Source organism: Salvelinus alpinus, chromosome 5 (assembly GCF_045679555.1).
Source record: "Salvelinus alpinus chromosome 5, SLU_Salpinus.1, whole genome shotgun sequence".
Lineage (NCBI taxonomy): Eukaryota > Metazoa > Chordata > Actinopteri > Salmoniformes > Salmonidae > Salvelinus > Salvelinus alpinus.
Genome location: NC_092090.1, coordinates 2,978,296 through 2,998,480, shown reverse-complemented (window position 1 = coordinate 2,998,480; position 20,185 = coordinate 2,978,296). Strand labels below are relative to the sequence as shown.

At 44.5% G+C, this 20,185-nt stretch overlaps 1 protein-coding gene across 3 annotated transcripts in view; it reads left to right on the top strand.

The window, feature by feature from the left end:
- The window catches only part of LOC139575416 (GATOR2 complex protein WDR59-like), an 83,495-nt gene that overhangs the window by 1,662 nt on the left and 61,648 nt on the right, over positions 1–20,185 (top strand). For all 3 annotated transcript variants that reach the window (XM_071400364.1, XM_071400363.1, XM_071400365.1), the window contains exons 2-10: positions 2,395–2,444; positions 3,805–3,940; positions 4,479–4,564; positions 5,282–5,362; positions 6,845–6,882; positions 7,735–7,823; positions 9,482–9,598; positions 16,764–16,841; positions 16,959–17,115. In XM_071400364.1, the coding sequence (XP_071256465.1) occupies positions 2,395–2,444; positions 3,805–3,940; positions 4,479–4,564; positions 5,282–5,362; positions 6,845–6,882; positions 7,735–7,823; positions 9,482–9,598; positions 16,764–16,841; positions 16,959–17,115 (832 nt within the window). The remainder of the gene's footprint in view (positions 1–2,394; positions 2,445–3,804; positions 3,941–4,478; positions 4,565–5,281; positions 5,363–6,844; positions 6,883–7,734; positions 7,824–9,481; positions 9,599–16,763; positions 16,842–16,958; positions 17,116–20,185) is intronic.

Genomic DNA, 20,185 nt, shown 5'->3' with positions numbered 1-20,185 from the left:
GACTCTGTACCGTAACACCCTGTATATAGCCTCCACATTGACTCTGTACCGGTACCCCGCTGTATATAGCCTCCACATTGACTCTGTACCGTAACACCCTGTATATAGCCTCCACATTGACTCTGTACCGTAACACCCTGTATATAGCCTCCACATTGACTCTGTACCGGTACCCCCTGTATATAGCCTCCACATTGACTCTGTACCGTAACACCCTGTATATAGCCTCCACATTGACTCTGTACCGTAACACCCTGTATATAGTCTCCACATTGACTCTGTACCGTAACACCCTGTATATAGTCTCCACATTGACTTTGTACCGTAACACCGTGTATATAGCCTCCACATTGACTCTGTACCGTAACACCCTGTATATAGTCTCCACATTGACTCTGTACCGTAACACCCTGTATATAGCCTCCACATTGACTCTGTACCGGTACCCCCTGTATATAGCCTCCACATTGACTCTGTACCGTAACACCCTGTATATAGTCTCCACATTGACTCTGTACCGTAACACCCTGTATATAGCCTCCACATTGACTCTGTACCGGTACCCCCTGTATATAGCCTCCACATTGACTCTGTACCGTAACACCCTGTATATAGCCTCCACATTGACTCTGTACCGTAACACCCTGTATATAGCCTCCACATTGACTCTGTACCGTAGCACCCTGTATATAGCCTCCACATTGACTCTGTACCGGTACCCCCTGTATATAGTATCCACATTGACTCTGCACCGGTACCCCTTGTATATAGCCTCCACATTGACTCTGTACCGGTACCCCCTGTATCTAGCCTCCACATTGACTCTGTACCGGTACCCCCTGTATATAGCCTCCACATTGACTCTGTACCGGTACCCCCTGTATATAGCCTCCACATTGACTCTGTACCGGTACCCCCTGTATATAGCCTCCACATTGACTCTGTACCGTAACACCCTGTTAATAGCCTCCACATTGACTCTGTACCGTAACACCCTGTATATAGCCTCCACATTGACTCTGTACCGTAACACCCTGTATATAGCCTCCACATTGACTCTGTACCGTAGCACCCTGTATATAGCCTCCACATTGACTCTGTACCGGTACCCCCTGTATATAGTCTCCACATTGACTCTGCACCGGTACCCCTTGTATATAGCCTCCACATTGACTCTGTACCGGTACCCCCTGTATCTAGCCTCCACATTGACTCTGTACCGTAACACCCTGTATATAGCCTCCACATTGACTCTGTACCGGTACCCCCTGTATATAGCCTCCACATTGACTCTGTACCGGTACCCCCCTGTATATAGCCTCCACATTGACTCTGTACCGCAATACCCTGTATATAGTCTCCACATTGACTCTGTACCGTAACACCCTGTATATAGCCTCCACATTGACTCTATACCGGTACCCCTTGTATATAGCCTCCACATTGACTCTGTACCGTAACACCCTGTATATAGCCTCCCCATTGACTCTGTACCGGTACCCCCTGTATATAGCTTCCACATTGACTCTGTACCGTAACACCCTGTATATAGCCTCCACATTGACTCTATACCGGTACCCCTTGTATATAGCCTCCACATTGAGTCTGTACCGTAATACCCTGTATATAGCCTCCACATTGACTCTATACCGGTACCCCTTGTATATAGCCTCCACATTGAGTCTGTACCGTAATACCCTGTATATAGCCCCACTATTGTTATTTACTGCTGCTCTTTAATTATTTGTTATTCTTATTGCTTACTTTTTTTGTTGTTGGTATTTTCTTAAAACTGCATTGTTGGTTAAGGGGCTTGTAAGTAAGCAAAAGTAAGGTCTACACCTGTTGTATTCGGTGCATGTAACAAATAACATTTGATTTGAAGCTGGTTGAGAGAATACCAGGAGTGCAAAGCTGTCATCAAGGCAACAGGTGGCTACTTTGAAGAATCTCAAATATATTTGTATTTATTTATTACTTTTTTGGTTGCTACATGATGTGTTATTTCCTAGTTTTGATGTCTTCACTGTTATTCTACAATGTAGAAAATACTTCAAATAAAGAAAAACCCTTGAATGAGTAGGTGTGTCCAGACTCTTGACTGGTCCTGTGTGTGGAATATATATATATATACATTGATGGAGGCTACAATCTAATTGTCTGCATCATTTCCAATCTCCCATATATATTTATTGTAAATATTTATTGTAAATATACAATATACAATATATATATTTATATATATATTCATAGTATATTTACAATAAATATATATGGGGGATTGGAAATGATGCAGACAATTAGATTGTAGCCTCCATCAATGTATCTGCAATATTACATCTGATCTGCCCCTGTAACAAAGTAAATAATAATGATATGCTGTTATCCTTCCAGGCCACTGCTATGTCCGTGGACTGCCTGGGTCGACATGCTGTCCTGTCTGGGTGTGTACCCGTCCTTTACCACCCATTACAGCACCGTCACCAGACAGGGAAAACACTCCTCCTCACGTTGCCTCGGGGATGTTAGAATGCCTTACCAGCCGAGGCTGTTGATTCACTGTAGCTCTGTGTCAGTCAACATCAATGTAGCTCTGCCTCAGTCACTGTAGCTCTGCCTCAGTCAACATCACTGTAGCTCTGCCTCAGTCACTGTAGCTCTGCCTCAGTCAACATCACTGTAGCTCTGCCTCAGTCAACATCACTGTAGCTCTGCCTCAGTCAACATCACTGTAGCTCTGCCTCAGTCAACATCACTGTAGCTCTGCCTCAGTCAACATCACCGTAGCTCTGCCTCAGTCAACATCACTGTAGCTCTGCCTCAGTCAACATCACTGTAGCTCTGCGTCAGTCAACATCACTGTAGCTCTGCGTCAGTCAATATCACTGTAGCTCTGCATCAGTCAACATCACTGTAGCTCTGCCTCAGTCAACATCACCGTAGCTCTGTGTCAGTCAACATCACCGTAGCGCTGCATCAGTCAACATCACCGTAGCTCTGTGTCAGTCAACATCACTGTAGCTCTGCGTCAGTCAACATCACCGTAGCTCTGTGTCAGTCAACATCACCGTAGCTCTGTGTCAGTCAACATCACTGTAGCTCTGAGTCAGTCAACATCACTGTAGCTCTGCGTCAGTCAACATCACTGTAGTTCTGCCTCAGTCACTGTAGTTCTGCCTCAGTCAACATCGTTGTAGCTCTGTGTCAGTCAACATCGCTGTAGCTCTGTGTCAGTCAACATCACTGTAGCTCTGCCTCAGTCAACATCACTGTAGCTCTTCTCAGTCAACATCACCGTAGCTCTGCCTCAGTCAACATCACCGTAGCTCTGCCTCAGTCAACATCACCGTAGCTCTGTGTCAGTCAACATCAACGTAGCTCTGCGTCAGTCAACATCACTGTAGCTCTGCCTCAGTCAACCTCCCTGTAGCTCTGCCTCAGTCACTGTAGCTCTGCCTCAGTCAACGTCACCGTAGCTCTGCGTCAGTCAACATCACTGTAGCTCTGCCTCAGTCAACATCACTGTAGCTCTGCGTCAGTCAACATCCCTGTAGCTCTGCCTCAGTCAACATCGCTGTAGCTCTGCTTCAGTCAACATCGCCGTAGCTCTGCCTCAGTCACTGCTAGTTGTCACTGCTAGTCACTGCTAGTTGTGTATTTGTGGATGAATCAGATTTAAATGTATGGGAGGTTGACATGTTAATAAGCCTATCTTCATCCAATCGTGGGTGTTTCTTGTGTGGGTCTGTGGGTGTCATGTGTGCGTTGACGTGCGTTGATTTGTGTGTTTGACCTCTCCTTCAGACGGAGGTTTCTGTACGTGGTGAACCTGGAGACTCCGTCTGAAGCTCCCAGGAAGATCGGCAGACCGAGCAAATGGGACGTGGGGACGGTTCAGTGGAACCCTCACAAGGCGGAGTCCCACGTATTCGCTGCCTCAGTGAGTACTCTGTTAAAACAGCTACAAAAACACGTGAGTCATTGACCAGACTGAACACATGGTACCATAACATCCTGGTACTGAACAGACCCAGTCTCTGTGATCTGTCTGACAAGGGGTTTATGTTTACAGAGTAACCATGGTACCATAACATCCTGGTTCTGAACAGACCCAGTCTCTGTGATCTGTCTGACAAGAGGTTTATGTTTACAGAGTAACCATGGTACCATAACATCCTGGTTCTGAACAGACCCAGTCTCTGTGATCTGTCTGACAAGGGGTTTATGTTTACAGAGTAACCATGGTACCATAACATCCTGGTTCTGAACAGACCCAGTCTCTGTGGTCTGTCTGACAAGGGGTTTATGTTTACAGAGTAACCATGGTACCATAACATCCTGGTTCTGAACAGACCCAGTCTCTGTGATCTGTCTGACAAGGGGTTTATGTTTACAGAGTAACCATGGTACCATAACATCCTGGTACTGAACAGACCCAGTCTCTGTGGTCTGTCTGACAAGGGGTTTATGTTTTACAGAGTAACCAGCGTGTAGACCTGTACACGTGGCGTGATGGCTGTGGGGAGGTCCACGCGTCCCTGCAGGGACACACACGAGTCATCAGGTAACACAGAGGAGATGCTCTCGGCTGGGTCCCAAATGGCTCCCTATTCCCTATGGGTCAGAAGTAGTGCCCTGTACAGGGGATATGGTGCGATGTGGGACACAGCCTGATCTGTCTGGGTATGTACTGTAGGTATATCTATGTTGACAGGTATATCTATGTTGCCAGGTATATCTATGTTACCAGGTATATCTATGTTGCCAGGTATATCTATGTTGCCAGGTATATCTATGTTGCCAGGTATATCTATGTTGCCAGGTATATCTATGTTGCCAGGTATATCTATGTTGACAGGTATATCTATGTTGCCAGGTATATCTATGTTGCCAGGTATATCTATGTTGCCAGGTATATCTATGTTGCCAGGTATATCTATGTTGCCAGGTATATCTATGTTGCCAGGTATATCTATGTTACCAGGTATATCTATGTTGACAGGTATATCTATGTTGCCAGGTATATCTATGTTACCAGGTATATCTATGTTGCCAGGTATATCTATGTTGCCAGGTATATCTATGTTGCCAGGTATATCTATGTTACCAGGTATATCTATGTTACCAGGTATATCTATGTTGCCAGGTATATCTATGTTGCCAGGTATATCTATGTTGACAGGTATATCTATGTTGCCAGGTATATCTATGTTGCCAGGTATATCTATGTTGCCAGGTATATCTATGTTGCCAGGTCACTGACTGTGTTTGTATCCTACAGTGACTTGGACTGGTCCTGTTTTGAACCGGAGTATCTAGTCACCAGCTCTGTAGACACATACATCTGTATCTGGGACACCAGGTAGGATGTACCTCTCTGTACCAGGTAGGATATACCTCTGTACCAGGTAGGATATACCTCTGTGTACCAGGTAGGATATACCACTCTGTACCAGGTAGGATATACCACTCTGTACCAGGTAGGATATACCACTCTGTACCAGGTAGGATATACCACTCTGTACCAGGTAGGATATACCTCTCTGTACCAGGTAGGATATACCACTCTGTACCAGTTAGGATATACCTCTATACTATCAATACTCCTCTCTGTACCAGGTAGGATATACCTCTCTGTACCAGGTAGGATATACCACTCTGTACCAGGTAGGATGTACCACTCTGTACCAGGTAGGATATACCTGTCTCTCTGTCTCTCTCTCTCTCTCCATCCATACTTTCATCTGTTTTCCCTTTCCATGTAGAATCGTGTAGAGGATGTTTTTAGTTCAGGTCTAGACTTAATGTATGTCTGGGAAACCAGCCCTGAGATGAATGATTGATGGTTCAGCCTTAACAACACTGTAAATCTGTCTGATCTCAGAGACTTAATGTATGTCTGGGAAACCAGCCCTGAGATTAAATGATTGATGTTCTGCCTTAACAACACTGTAAATCTGTCTGATCTCAGAGACTTAATGTATGTCTGGGAAACCAGCCCTGAGATTAAATGATTGATGTTCAGCCTTAACAACACTGTAAATCTGTCTGATCTCAGAGACTTAATGTATGTCTGGGAAACCAGTCCTGAGATGAAATGATTGATGGTTCAGCCTTATCAACACTGTAAATCTGTCTGATCTCAGAGACTTAATGTATGTCTGGGAAACCAGCCCTGAGATGAATGATTGATGGTTCAGCCTTAACAACACTGTAAATCTGTCTGATCTCAGAGACTTAATGTATGTCTGGGAAACCAGTCCTGAGATGAAATGATTGATGGTTCAGCCTTAACAACACTGTAAATCTGTCTGATCTCAGAGACTTAATGTATGTCTGGGAAACCAGTCCTGAGATGAAATGATTGATGTTCTGCCTTAACAACACTGTAAATCTGTCTGATCTCAGAGACTTAATGTATGTCTGGGAAACCAGCCCTGAGATGAATGATTGATGGTTCAGCCTTAACAACACTGTAAATCTGTCTGATCTCAGAGACTTAATGTATGTCTGGGAAACCAGCCCTGAGATGAAATGATTGATGGTTCAGCCTTAACAACACTGTAAATCTGTCTGATCTCAGAGACTTAATGTATGTCTGGGAAACCAGTCCTGAGATGAAATGATTGATGTTCTGCCTTAACAACACTGTAAATCTGTCTGATCTCAGAGACTTAATGTATGTCTGGGAAACCAGCCCTGAGATTAAATGATTGATGTTCAGCCTTAACAACACTGTAAATCTGTCTGATCTCAGAGACTTAATGTATGTCTGGGAAACCAGCCCTGAGATGAAATGATTGATGTTCAGCCTTAACAACACTGTAAATCTGTCTGATCTCAGAGACACAAGGAAACCTACAGTGGCGTTATCTGCAGTGGGTGAGTCGGCACTTCCATCTTTCACTGATCACAGTTTGACCTCTACTCTCTGACTTGGATTCACCATCTCTTTCTCTCTCTCTCACCATATCTATCTCTCTCACCATCTCTCTCTCTCTCTCACCATCTCTCTCTCTCTCTCACCATCTCTCTCTCTCTCTCTCTCTCTCTCTCTCTCTCTCTCTCACACCATCTCTCTCTCACAATCTCTCTCTCTCTCACCATCTCTCTCTCTCTCTCTCTCTCTCACCATCTCTCTCTCACCATCTCTCTCTCTCTCTCTCTCTCTCTCATCTCTCTCTCTCTCACCATCTCTCTCTCACCATCTCTATCTCTCTCACCATATCTATCTCTTTCACCATCTCTCTCTTTCACCATCTCTCTGTCTCTCACCATCACTCTCTCACCATCTCTCTCACCATCTCTCTCTCTCTCTCTCTCACCATCTCTCTCTCACCATCTCTCTCCCTCTCTATCTCTCTCACCATCTCTCTCTCTCACTATCTCTCTCACCATCTCTCTCTCTCACCCTCTCTCACTCTCTCACCATCTCTCTCCCTCTATCTCTCTCACCATCTCTCTCTCTCTCCCTCTCTCTCTCTCCCTCTCTATCTCTCTCACCATCTCTCTCTCTCACCCTCTCTCACTCTCTCACCATCTCTCTCTCTCACCATCTCTCCCTCTCTCTCCCCATCTCTCTCTCTCACTATCTCTCTCACCATCTCTCTCTCTCTCCCTCTCTCTCTCTCTCACCATCTCTCTCTCTCTCCCTCTATCTCTCTCACCATCTCTCTCTCTGTCTCTGTAGCGGGGGCGTCCCAGGTCACCATCTCTCTCTCTCTGTCTCTGTAGCGGGGGCGTCCCAGGTCAAGTGGAACAAGCGTAATCAGTACGTTTTAGCCTCCAGTCATGATGGAGATGTTCGCATCTGGGACAAGAGGGTCAGTACTGCATTATAACCTGTGTAGGGTCAGTACTGCATTATAACCTGTGTAGGGTCAGTACTACATTATAACCTGTTTAGGGTCAGTACTACATTATAACCTGTGTAGGGTCAGTACTACATTATAACCTGTGTAGGGTCAGTACTACATTATAACCTGTGTAGGGTCAGTACTACATTATAACCTGTGTAGGGTCAGTACTGCATTATAACCTGTGTAGGGTCAGTACTACATTATAACCTGTGTAGGGTCAGTACTACATTATAACCTGTGTAGGGTCAGTACTGCATTATAACCTGTGTAGGGTCAGTACTGCATTATAACCTGTGTAGGGTCAGTACTACATTATAACCTGTGTAGGGTCAGTACTACATTATAACCTGTGTAGGGTCAGTACTACATTATAACCTGTGTAGGGTCAGTACTACATTATAACCTGTGTAGGGTCAGTACTACATTATAACCTGTGTAGGGTCAGTACTGCATTATAACCTGTGTAGGGTCAGTACTACATTATAACCTGTGTAGGGTCAGTACTACATTATAACCTCTGTAGGGTCAGTACTACATTATAACCTGTGTAGGGTCAGTACTACATTATAACCTGTGTAGGGTCAGTACTACATTATAACCTGTGTAGGGTCAGTACTACATTATAACCTGTGTAGGGTCAGTACTGCATTATAACCTGTGTAGGGTCAGTACTACATTATAACCTGTGTAGGGTCAGTACTGCATTATAACCTCTGTAGGGTCAGTACTACATTATAACCTGTGTATGGTCAGTACTACAGTATAACCTGTGTAGGGTCAGTACTGCATTATAACCTGTGTAGGGTCAGTACTGCATTATAACCTGTGTAGGGTCAGTACTGCATTATAACCTGTGTAGGGTCAGTACTGCATTATAACCTCTGTAGGGTCAGTACTACATTATAACCTCTGTAGGGTCAGTACTACATTATAACCTGTGTAGGGTCAGTACTGCATTATAACCTCTGTAGGGTCAGTACTACATTATAACCTAGAGAGTCATCTAGCTGTCACTAGAGGGGCACTGTGTCTTGGTTTGTCCCTGTAACATGTTCAGTGAGTGTCCTGTAACATGTTCAGCGAGTGTCCCTGTAACATGTTCAGCGAGTGTCCCTGTAACATGTTCAGCGAGTGTCCCTGTAACATGTTCAGTGAGTGTCCCTGTAACATGTTCAGTGAGTGTCCCTGTAACATGTTCAGCGAGTGTCCCTGTAACATGTTCAGTGAGTGTCCTGTAACATGTTCAGTGAGTGTCCCTGTAACATGTTCAGTGAGTGTCCCTGTAACATGTTCAGTGAGTGTCCTGTAACATGTTCAGCGAGTGTCCCTGTAACATGTTCAGCGAGTGTCCCTGTAACATGTTCAGTGAGTGTCCCTGTAACATGTTCAGCGAGTGTCCCTGTAACATGTTCAGTGAGTGTCCTGTAACATGTTCAGCGAGTGTCCCTGTAACATGTTCAGTGAGTGTCCCTGTAACATGTTCAGTGAGTGTCCTGTAACATGTTCAGTGAGTGTCCCTGTAACATGTTCAGTGAGTGTCCTGTAACATGTTCAGCGAGTGTCCCTGTAACATGTTCAGCGAGTGTCCCCGTGTCTGATGGTCCTGTGTATCTATTACCCAGAAACCCAACACAGCTGTGGAGTACGTGGCAGCTCACCTGTCTAAGATCCACGGTCTGGACTGGCACCCTGACAACGAATACATCCTGGCAACGTCCAGTCAGGACAACTCAGTCCGGGTAAATTGCCATACGTATCTTTCCCCAGAACGTCATAGCTACCGTACAATTTCAATTAAACGCAGTCTCAATATGGCGCCTGTCCCTTTTAATGAATTGTTTATGATGTCACCACACATTTCCATGTAATGCTTACGAGGTTTAATGTTTGATTTGTTACGTTCAGTAACGACTCAAATTGTCAAATCCGTTTTTAATCGCAATTAATCAAATGCTAGCCATTTGCTGCTAACAGCTGGTATAATAGATCCCACCTCGTATTCAGGTATACTAGATCCCATCTCGTATTCAGGTATACTAGATCCCACCTTGTCTAGTGTATTCAGGTATACTAGATCCCACCTTGTCTGGTGTATTCAGGTATAATAGATCCCACCTCGTATTCAGGTGTACTAGATCCCACCTTGTATTCAGGTATAATAGATCCCACCTTGTCTGGTGTATTCAGGTATAATAGATCCCACCTCGTATTCAGGTGTACTAGATCCCACCTCGTATTCAGGTATAATAGATCCCACCTCGTATTCAGGTGTACTAGATCCCACCTCGTAATAGATCCCACCTCGTATTCAGGTATAATAGATCCCACCGTGTCTAGTGTATTCAGGTATAATAGATCCCACCTTGTCTAGTATATTCAGGTATAATAGATCTCACCTTGTCTAGTGTATTCAGGTATACTAGATCTCACCTTGTCTAGTGTATTCAGGTATAATAGATCCCACCTTGTCTAGTGTATTCAGGTATAATAGATCTCACCTTGTCTAGTGTATTCAGGTATAATAGATCCCACCTTGTCTATTATATTCAGGTATAATAGATCCCACCTTGTCTAGTGTATTCAGGTATAATAGATCCCACCTCGTATTCAGGTATAATAGATCCCACCTTGTCTAGTATATTCAGGTATAATAGATCCCACCTTGTCTAGTATATTCAGGTATAATAGATCTCACCTCGTCTAGTGTATTCAGGTATAATAGCTCCCACCTTGTCTAGTATATTCAGGTATAATAGATCCCACCTTGTCTAGTGTATTCAGGTATAATAGATCCCACCTTGTCTAGTGTATTCAGGTATAATAGCTCCCACCTTGTCTAGTGTATTCAGGTATACTAGATCTCACCTTGTCTAGTGTATTCAGGTATAATAGATCCCACCTTGTCTAGTGTATTCAGGTATAATAGCTCCCACCTCGTCTAGTATATTCAGGTATAATAGATCCCACCTCGTATTCAGGTATAATAGATCCCACCTTGTCTAGTATATTCAGGTATAATAGATCTCACCTTGTCTAGTGTATTCAGGTATACTAGATCCCACCTTGTCTAGTGTATTCAGGTATAATAGATCCCACCTTGTCTAGTATATTCAGGTATAATAGATCTCACCTTGTCTAGTGTATTCAGGTATAATAGATCCCACCTTGTATTCAGGTATAATAGCTCCCACCTTGTCTAGTGTACTCAGGTATAATAGATCCCACCTTGTCTAGTGTATTCAGGTATAATAGATCCCACCTTGTCTAGTGTATTCAGGTATACTAGATCCCACCTCGTATTCAGGTATAATAGATCCCACCTTGTCTAGTGTATTCAGGTATAATAGATCCCACCTTGTCTAGTGTACTCAGGTATAATAGATCCCACCTTGTCTAGTGTATTCAGGTATAATAGATCCCACCTTGTCTAGTGTATTCAGGTATAATAGATCTCACCTTGTCTAGTGTATTCAGGTATACTAGATCCCACCTTGTCTAGTGTATTCAGGTATACTAGATCCCACCTTGTCTAGTGTATTCAGGTATACTAGATCCCACCTTGTCTAGTGTATTCAGGTATAATAGATCCCACCTTGTCTAGTGTACTCAGGTATAATAGATCCCACCTTGTCTAGTGTATTCAGGTATAATAGATCCCACCTTGTCTAGTGTATTCAGGTATAATAGATCCCATCTTGTCTAGTGTATTCAGGTATAATAGATCCCACCTTGTCTAGTATATTCAGGTATAATAGATCTCACCTTGTCTAGTGTATTCAGGTATACTAGATCTCACCTTGTCTAGTGTATTCAGGTATAATAGATCCCACCTTGTCTAGTGTATTCAGGTATAATAGATCCCACCTTGTCTAGTATATTCAGGTATAATAGATCCCACCTTGTCTAGTGTATTCAGGTATAATAGATCCCACCTTGTCTAGTGTATTCAGGTATAATAGATCCCACCTTGTCTAGTGTATTCAGGTATACTAGATCTCACCTTGTCTAGTGTATTCAGGTATACTAGATCCCACCTTGTCTAGTGTATTCAGGTATACTAGATCTCACCTTGTCTAGTGTATTCAGGTATAATAGATCCCACCTTGTCTAGTGTATTCAGGTATAATAGATCTCACCTTGTCTAGTGTATTCAGGTATAATAGATCCCACCTTGTCTATTATATTCAGGTATAATAGATCCCACCTTGTCTAGTGTATTCAGGTATAATAGATCCCACCTCGTATTCAGGTATAATAGATCCCACCTTGTCTAGTATATTCAGGTATAATAGATCCCACCTTGTCTAGTATATTCAGGTATAATAGATCTCACCTTGTCTAGTGTATTCAGGTATAATAGCTCCCACCTTGTCTAGTATATTCAGGTATAATAGATCCCACCTTGTCTAGTGTATTCAGGTATAATAGATCCCACCTTGTCTAGTGTATTCAGGTATAATAGCTCCCACCTTGTCTAGTGTATTCAGGTATACTAGATCTCACATTGTCTAGTGTATTCAGGTATAATAGATCCCACCTTGTCTAGTGTATTCAGGTATAATAGCTCCCACCTTGTCTAGTATATTCAGGTATAATAGATCCCACCTCGTATTCAGGTATAATAGATCCCACCTTGTCTAGTATATTCAGGTATAATAGATCCTACCTCGTATTCAGGTATACTAGATCCCACCTCGTATTCAGTTATAATAGATCCCACCTTGTATTCAGGTATACTAGATCCCACCTCGTATTCAGGTATACTAGATCCCACCTCGTATTAAGGTATACTAGATCCCACCTCGTATTAAGATATACTAGATCCCACCTCGTATTCAGGTATACTAGATCCCACCTCGTATTCAGGTATACTAGATCCCACCTCGTATTCAGGTATACTAGATCCCACCTTGTATTCAGGTATACTAGATCCCACCTCGTATTCAGGTATACTAGATCCCACCTTGTATTCAAGTATACTAGATCCCACCTTGTCTAGTGTATTCCGGTATAATAGATCCCACCTTGTCTAGTGTATTCAGGTATAATAGATCCCACCTTGTCTAGTGTATTCAGGTATAATAGATCCCACCTTGTCTAGTGTATTCAGGTATAATAGATCCCACCTTGTCTAGTGTATTCAGGTATAATAGATCTCAACTTGTCTAGTGTATTCAGGTATAATAGATCCCACCTTGTCTTGTGTATTCAGGTATAATAGATCCCACCTTGTCTAGTGTATTCAGGTTTAATAGATCCCACCTCGTATTCAGGTATACTAGATCCCACCTCGTCTTCAGGTATAATAGATCTCACCTTGTCTAGTGTATTCGGGTATAATAGATCTCACCTTGTCTAGTGTATTCAGGTTTAATACATCCCACCTTGTCTAGTATATTCAGGTATAATAGATCCCACCTTGTCTAGTGTATTCAGGTATAATAGATCCCACCTTGTCTAGTGTATTCAGGTATAATAGATCCCACCTTGTCTAGTGTATTCAGGTATAATAGATCCCACCTTGTCTAGTGTATTCAGGTATAATAGATCCCACCTTGTCTAGTGTATTCAGGTATAATAGATCTCACCTTGTCTAGTGTATTCAGGTATAATAGATCTCACCTTGTCTAGTGTATTCAGGTATAATACATCCCACCTTGTCTAGTATATTCAGGTATAATAGATCCCACCTCGTATTCAGGTATAATAGATCCCACCTTGTCTAGTGTATTCAGGTATAATAGATCTCACCTTGTCTAGTGTATTCAGGTATAATACATCCCACCTTGTCTAGTGTATTCAGGTATACTAGATCCCACCTTGTCTAGTGTATTCAGGTATAATAGATCCCACCTTGTCTAGTATATTCAGGTATAATAGATCTCACCTTGTCTAGTGTATTCAGGTATAATAGATCCCACCTTGTATTCAGGTATAATAGATCCCACCTTGTCTAGTATATTCAGGTATACTAGATCCCACCTTGTCTAGTGTATTCAGGTATAATAGATCTCACCTTGTCTAGTGTATTCAGGTATAATAGCTCCCACCTTGTCTAGTGTACTCAGGTATAATAGATCCCACCTTGTCTAGTGTATTCAGGTATAATAGATCCCACCTTGTCTAGTGTATTCAGGTATACTAGATCCCACCTCGTATTCAGGTATAATAGATCCCACCTTGTCTAGTGTATTCAGGTATAATAGATCCCACCTTGTCTAGTGTACTCAGGTATAATAGATCCCACCTTGTCTAGTGTATTCAGGTATAATAGATCCCACCTTGTCTAGTGTATTCAGGTATAATAGATCTCACCTTGTCTAGTGTATTCAGGTATACTAGATCCCACCTTGTCTAGTGTATTCAGGTATACTAGATCCCACCTTGTCTAGTGTATTCAGGTATAATAGATCCCACCTTGTCTAGTGTACTCAGGTATAATAGATCCCTCCTTGTCTAGTGTATTCAGGTATAATAGATCCCACCTTGTCTAGTGTATTCAGGTATAATAGATCCCACCTTGTCTAGTGTATTCAGGTATAATAGATCTCACCTTGTCTAGTGTATTCAGGTATACTAGATCTCACCTTGTCTAGTGTATTCAGGTATAATAGATCCCACCTTGTCTAGTGTATTCAGGTATAATAGATCCCACCTTGTCTAGTATATTCAGGTATAATAGATCCCACCTTGTCTAGTGTATTCAGGTATAATAGATCCCACCTTGTCTAGTGTATTCAGGTATAATAGATCCCACCTTGTCTAGTGTATTCAGGTATAATAGATCTCACCTTGTCTAGTGTATTCAGGTATAATAGCTCCCACCTTGTCTAGTATATTCAGGTATAATAGATCCCACCTCGTATTCAGGTATAATAGATCTCACCGTGTCTAGTGTACTCAGGTATAATAGATCCCACCTTGTCTAGTGTATTCAGGTATAATAGCTCCCACCTTGTCTAGTGTATTCAGGTATACTAGATCTCACCTTTTCTAGTGTATTCAGGTATAATAGATCCCACCTTGTCTAGTGTATTCAGGTATAATAGATCCCACCTCGTATTCAGGTATAATAGATCTCACCTTGTCTAGTGTATTCAGGTATAATAGATCCCACCTTGTCTAGTGTATTCAGGTATAATAGATCCCACCTTGTCTAATGTATTCAGGTATAATAGCTCCCACCTTGTCTAGTATATTCAGGTATAATAGATCCCACCTCGTATTCAGGTATAATAGATCCCACCTTGTCTAGTATATTCAGGTATTATAGATCCCACCTTGTCTAGTGTATTCAGGTATAATAGATCTCACCTTGTCTAGTGTATTCAGGTATAATAGCTCCCACCTTGTCTAGTATATTCAGGTATAATAGATCCCACCTCGTATTCAGGTATAATAGATCTCACCTTGTCTAGTGTATTCAGGTATAATAGATCCCACCTTGTCTAGTATATTCAGGTATAATAGATCCCACCTTGTCTAGTGTATTCAGGTATACTAGATCCCACCTTGTCTAGTGTATTCAGGTATAATAGATCCCACCTTGTCTAGTGTATTCAGGTATAATAGATCCCACCTTGTCTAGTGTACTCAGGTATAATAGATCCCACCTTGTCTAGTGTATTCAGGTATAATAGATCCCATCTTGTCTAGTGTATTCAGGTATAATAGATCCCACCTTGTCTAGTGTATTCAGGTATAATAGATCCCATCTTGTCTAGTGTATTCAGGTATAATAGATCCCACCTTGTCTAGTGTATTCAGGTATAATAGATCCCACCTTGTCTAGGGTATTCAGGTATAATAGATCTCACCTTGTCTAGTGTATTCAGGTATACTAGATCCCACCTTGTCTAGTGTATTCAGGTATACTAGATCCCACCTTGTCTAGTGTATTCAGGTATACTAGATCCCACCTTGTCTAGTGTATTCAGGTATAATAGATCCCACCTTGTCTAGTGTACTCAGGTATAATAGATCCCACCTTGTCTAGTGTATTCAGGTATAATAGATCCCACCTTGTCTAGTGTACTCAGGTATAATAGATCTCACCTTGTCTAGTGTATTCAGGTATACTAGATCCCATCTTGTCTAGTGTATTCAGGTATAATAGATCCCACCTTGTCTAGTGTATTCAGGTATAATAGATCCCACCTTGTCTAGTGTATTCAGGTATAATAGATCCCACCTTGTCTAGTGTATTCAGGTATAATAGATCCCATCTTGTCTAGTGTATTCAGGTATACTAGATCCCACCTTGTCTAGTGTATTCAGGTATAATAGATCCCACCTTGTCTAGTGTATTCAGGTTTGTCGACATTTGGAAAGTTTAACCAGATTTCATTACGTTTTTGTACTTTTACTGGTATAAAATGGTTGGATGGAGACCTGTTTACACTGTGTAAATGATTACACATTAGTACAGGAAATGAACAAATGTATTAAAATGCTTTGAATTAAACAATTAACTATGCAAATGAGCTAAAGCTGTGCGCATTAAGGAAATAGAGGCCTAGCTCTAATATAAGCCTGTCTCTAAAAAGCGCCTGTTGTGTTCAGTGATTTAAGAAAATAAATGCCTGGGCTTTTATTTGAAGTTTTACGGTATGCAGGATATTCACATAGCTTTTTGCTCTGATTCTCAAAAAAATGCCTGGGCTTTTATTTGAAGTTTTACGGTATGCAGGATATTCACATAGCTTTTTACTCTGATTCTCAAAAAAATGCCTGGGCTTTTATTTGAAGTTTTACGGTATGCAGGATATTCACATAGCTTTTTACTCTGATTCTCAAACAAACGCCTGGGCTTTTAGTTGAAGTTTTACGGTATGCAGGATATTCACATAGCTTTTTGCTCTGATTCTCCCGTTGTACCTACTGTGCTCCAATCTCTCCGTGCAGTTCTGGGACTACAGACAGCCGAGGAAGTATCTGAACATCCTGTCCTGTCAGGTCCCGGTGTGGAAGGCCAGATATACTGTGAGTTCACTCTTCCTGTCACCAGTTCTCCTCCTGTGAAGAATATCTGTCTGAGTGTTAGGGATATATCTCTGTCTATAACGGTGTGTGTGTGTGTGTGTGTGTGTGTGTGTGTAGCCTTTCTCCAACGGCCTGGTTACAGTGATGGTTCCCCAGCTGAGACGTGAGAACAGCTTGTTGCTATGGAGCGCTCTGGACCTCGCCAGCCCCGTTCACGCCTTCGTGGGACACGACGACGTGGTGCTGGAGTTCCAGTGGCGTCCGCAGAAAGAGGGTAAAAGAGGCCCTGCCGGCCTGGGTGGCTGGGTAATATACCCCAACCACCCTGGGTGGCTGGGTAATATACCTCTACCAGCCTGGGTGGCTGGGTAATATACCTCTACCACCCTGGGTGGCTGGGTAATATACCTCTACCACCCTGGGTGGCTGGGTAATATACCTCTACCACCCTGGGTGGCTGGGTAATATACCCCTACCAGCCTGGGTGGCTGGGTAATATACCCCTACCAGCCTGGGTGGCTGGGTAATATACCCCTACCAGCCTGGGTGGCTGGGTAATATACCTCTACCAGCCTGGGTGGCTGGGTAATATACCCCTACCAGCCTGGGTGGCTGGGTAATATACCCCTACCAGCCTGGGTGGCTGGGTAATATAACTCTACCACCCTGGGTGGCTGGGTAATATACCCCTACCGGCCTGGGTGGCTGGGTAATATACCCCTACCAGCCTGGGTGGCTGGGTAATATAACTCTACCACCCTGGGTGGCTGGGTAATATAACTCTACCACCCTGGGTGGCTGGGTAATATACCTCTACCAGCCTGGGTGGCTGGGTAATATAACTCTACCACCCTGGGTGGCTGGGTAATATACCCCTACCAGCCTGGGTGGCTGGGTAATATAACTCTACCAGCCTGGGTGGCTGGGTAATATACCCCTACCAGCCTGGGTGGCTGGGTAATATAACTCTACCAGCCTGGGTGGCTGGGTAATATAACTCTACCACCCTGGGTGGCTGGGTAATATACCTCTACCAGCCTGGGTGGCTGGGTAATATACCCCTACCAGCCTGGGTGGCTGGGTAATATAACTCTACCAGCCTGGGTGGCTGGGTAATATACCCCTACCGGCCTGGGTGGCTGGGTAATATACCTCTACCACCCTGGGTGGCTGGGTAATATACCCCTACCGGCCTGGGTGGCTGGGTAATATACCCCTACCGGCCTGGGTGGCTGGGTAATATACCCCTACCAGCCTGGGTGGCTGGGTAATATACCCCTACCGGCCTGGGTGGCTGGGTAATATAACTCTACCACCCTGGGTGGCTGGGTCTAATACCCCTACCGGCCTGGGTGGCTGGGTAATATAACTCTACCACCCTGGGTGGCTGGGTAATATACCCCTACCGGCCTGGGTGGCTGGGTAATATAACTCTACCACCCTGGGTGGCTGGGTAATATACCCCTACCGGCCTGGGTGGCTGGGTAATATACCCCTACCAGCCTGGGTGGCTGGGTAATATACCTCTACCACCCTGGGTGGCTGGGTAATATACCTCTACCAGCCTGGGTGGCTGGGTAATATAACTCTACCACCCTGGGTGGCTGGGTAATATACCCCTACCAGCCTGGGTGGCTGGGTAATATAACTCTACCAGCCTGGGTGGCTGGGTAATATACCCCTACCAGCCTGGGTGGCTGGGTAATATAACTCTACCAGCCTGGGTGGCTGGGTAATATAACTCTACCACCCTGGGTGGCTGGGTAATATACCTCTACCAGCCTGGGTGGCTGGGTAATATACCCCTACCAGCCTGGGTGGCTGGGTAATATAACTCTACCAGCCTGGGTGGCTGGGTAATATACCCCTACCGGCCTGGGTGGCTGGGTAATATACCTCTACCACCCTGGGTGGCTGGGTAATATACCCCTACCAGCCTGGGTGGCTGGGTAATATACCTCTACCAGCCTGGGTGGCTGGGTAATATACCCCTACCGGCCTGGGTGGCTGGGTAATATACCTCTACCACCCTGGGTGGCTGGGTAATATACCCCTACCAGCCTGGGTGGCTGGGTAATATACCTCTACCAGCCTGGGTGGCTGGGTAATATACCCCTACCAGCCTGGGTGGCTGGGTAATATACCTCTACCAGCCTGGGTGGCTGGGTAATATAACTCTACCAGCCTGGGTGGCTGGGTAATATACCTCTACCAGCCTGGGTGGCTGGGTAATATACCCCTACCAGCCTGGGTGGCTGGGTAATATACCTCTACCAGCCTGGGTGGCTGGGTAATATAACTCTACCAGCCTGGGTGGCTGGGTAATATACCCCTACCAGCCTGGGTGGCTGGGTAATATACCTCTACCAGCCTGGGTGGCTGGGTAATATAACCCTACCAGCCTGGGTGGCTGGGTAATATACCTCTACCAGCCTGGGTGGCTGGGTAATATACCTCTACCAGCCTGGGTGGCTGGGTAATATAACCCTACCAGCCTGGGTGGCTGGGTAATATACCTCTACCAGCCTGGGTGGCTTGGTAATATACCCCTACCAGCCTGGGTGGCTGGGTAATATACCCCTACCAGCCTGGGTGGCTGGGTAATATACCCCTACCAGCCTGGGTGGCTGGGTAATATACCCCTACCAGCCTGGGTGGCTGGGTAATATACCCCTACCAGCCTGGGTGGCTGGGTAATATACCTCTACCAGCCTGGGTGGCTGGGTAATATACCTCTACCAGCCTGGGTGGCTGGGTAATATACCTCTACCAGCCTGGGTGGCTGGGTAATATACCTCTACCAGCCTGGGTGGCTGGGTAATATACCCCTACCAGCCTGGGTGGCTGGGTAATATACCTCTACCAGCCTGGGTGGCTGGGTAATATACCTCTACCAGCCTGGGTGGCTGGGTAATATACCCCTACCAGCCTGGGTGGCTGGGTAATATACCTCTACCAGCCTGGGTGGCTGGGTAATATAACCCTACCAGCCTGGGTGGCTGGGTAATATACCTCTACCAGCCTGGGTGGCTGGGTAATATACCCCTACCAGCCTGGGTGGCTGGGTAATATACCTCTACCAGCCTGGGTGGCTGGGTAATATAACTCTACCAGCCTGGGTGGCTGGGTGATATACCTCTACCAGCCTGGGTGGCTGGGTAGTATACCTCTACCAGCCTGGGTGGCTGGGTAATATACCTCTACCAGCCTGGGTGGCTGGGTAATATACCCCTACCAGCCTGGGTGGCTGGGTAATATACCCCTACCAGCCTGGGTGGCTGGGTAATATACCCCTACCAGCCTGGGTGGCTGGGTAATATACCTCTACCAGCCTGGGTGGCTGG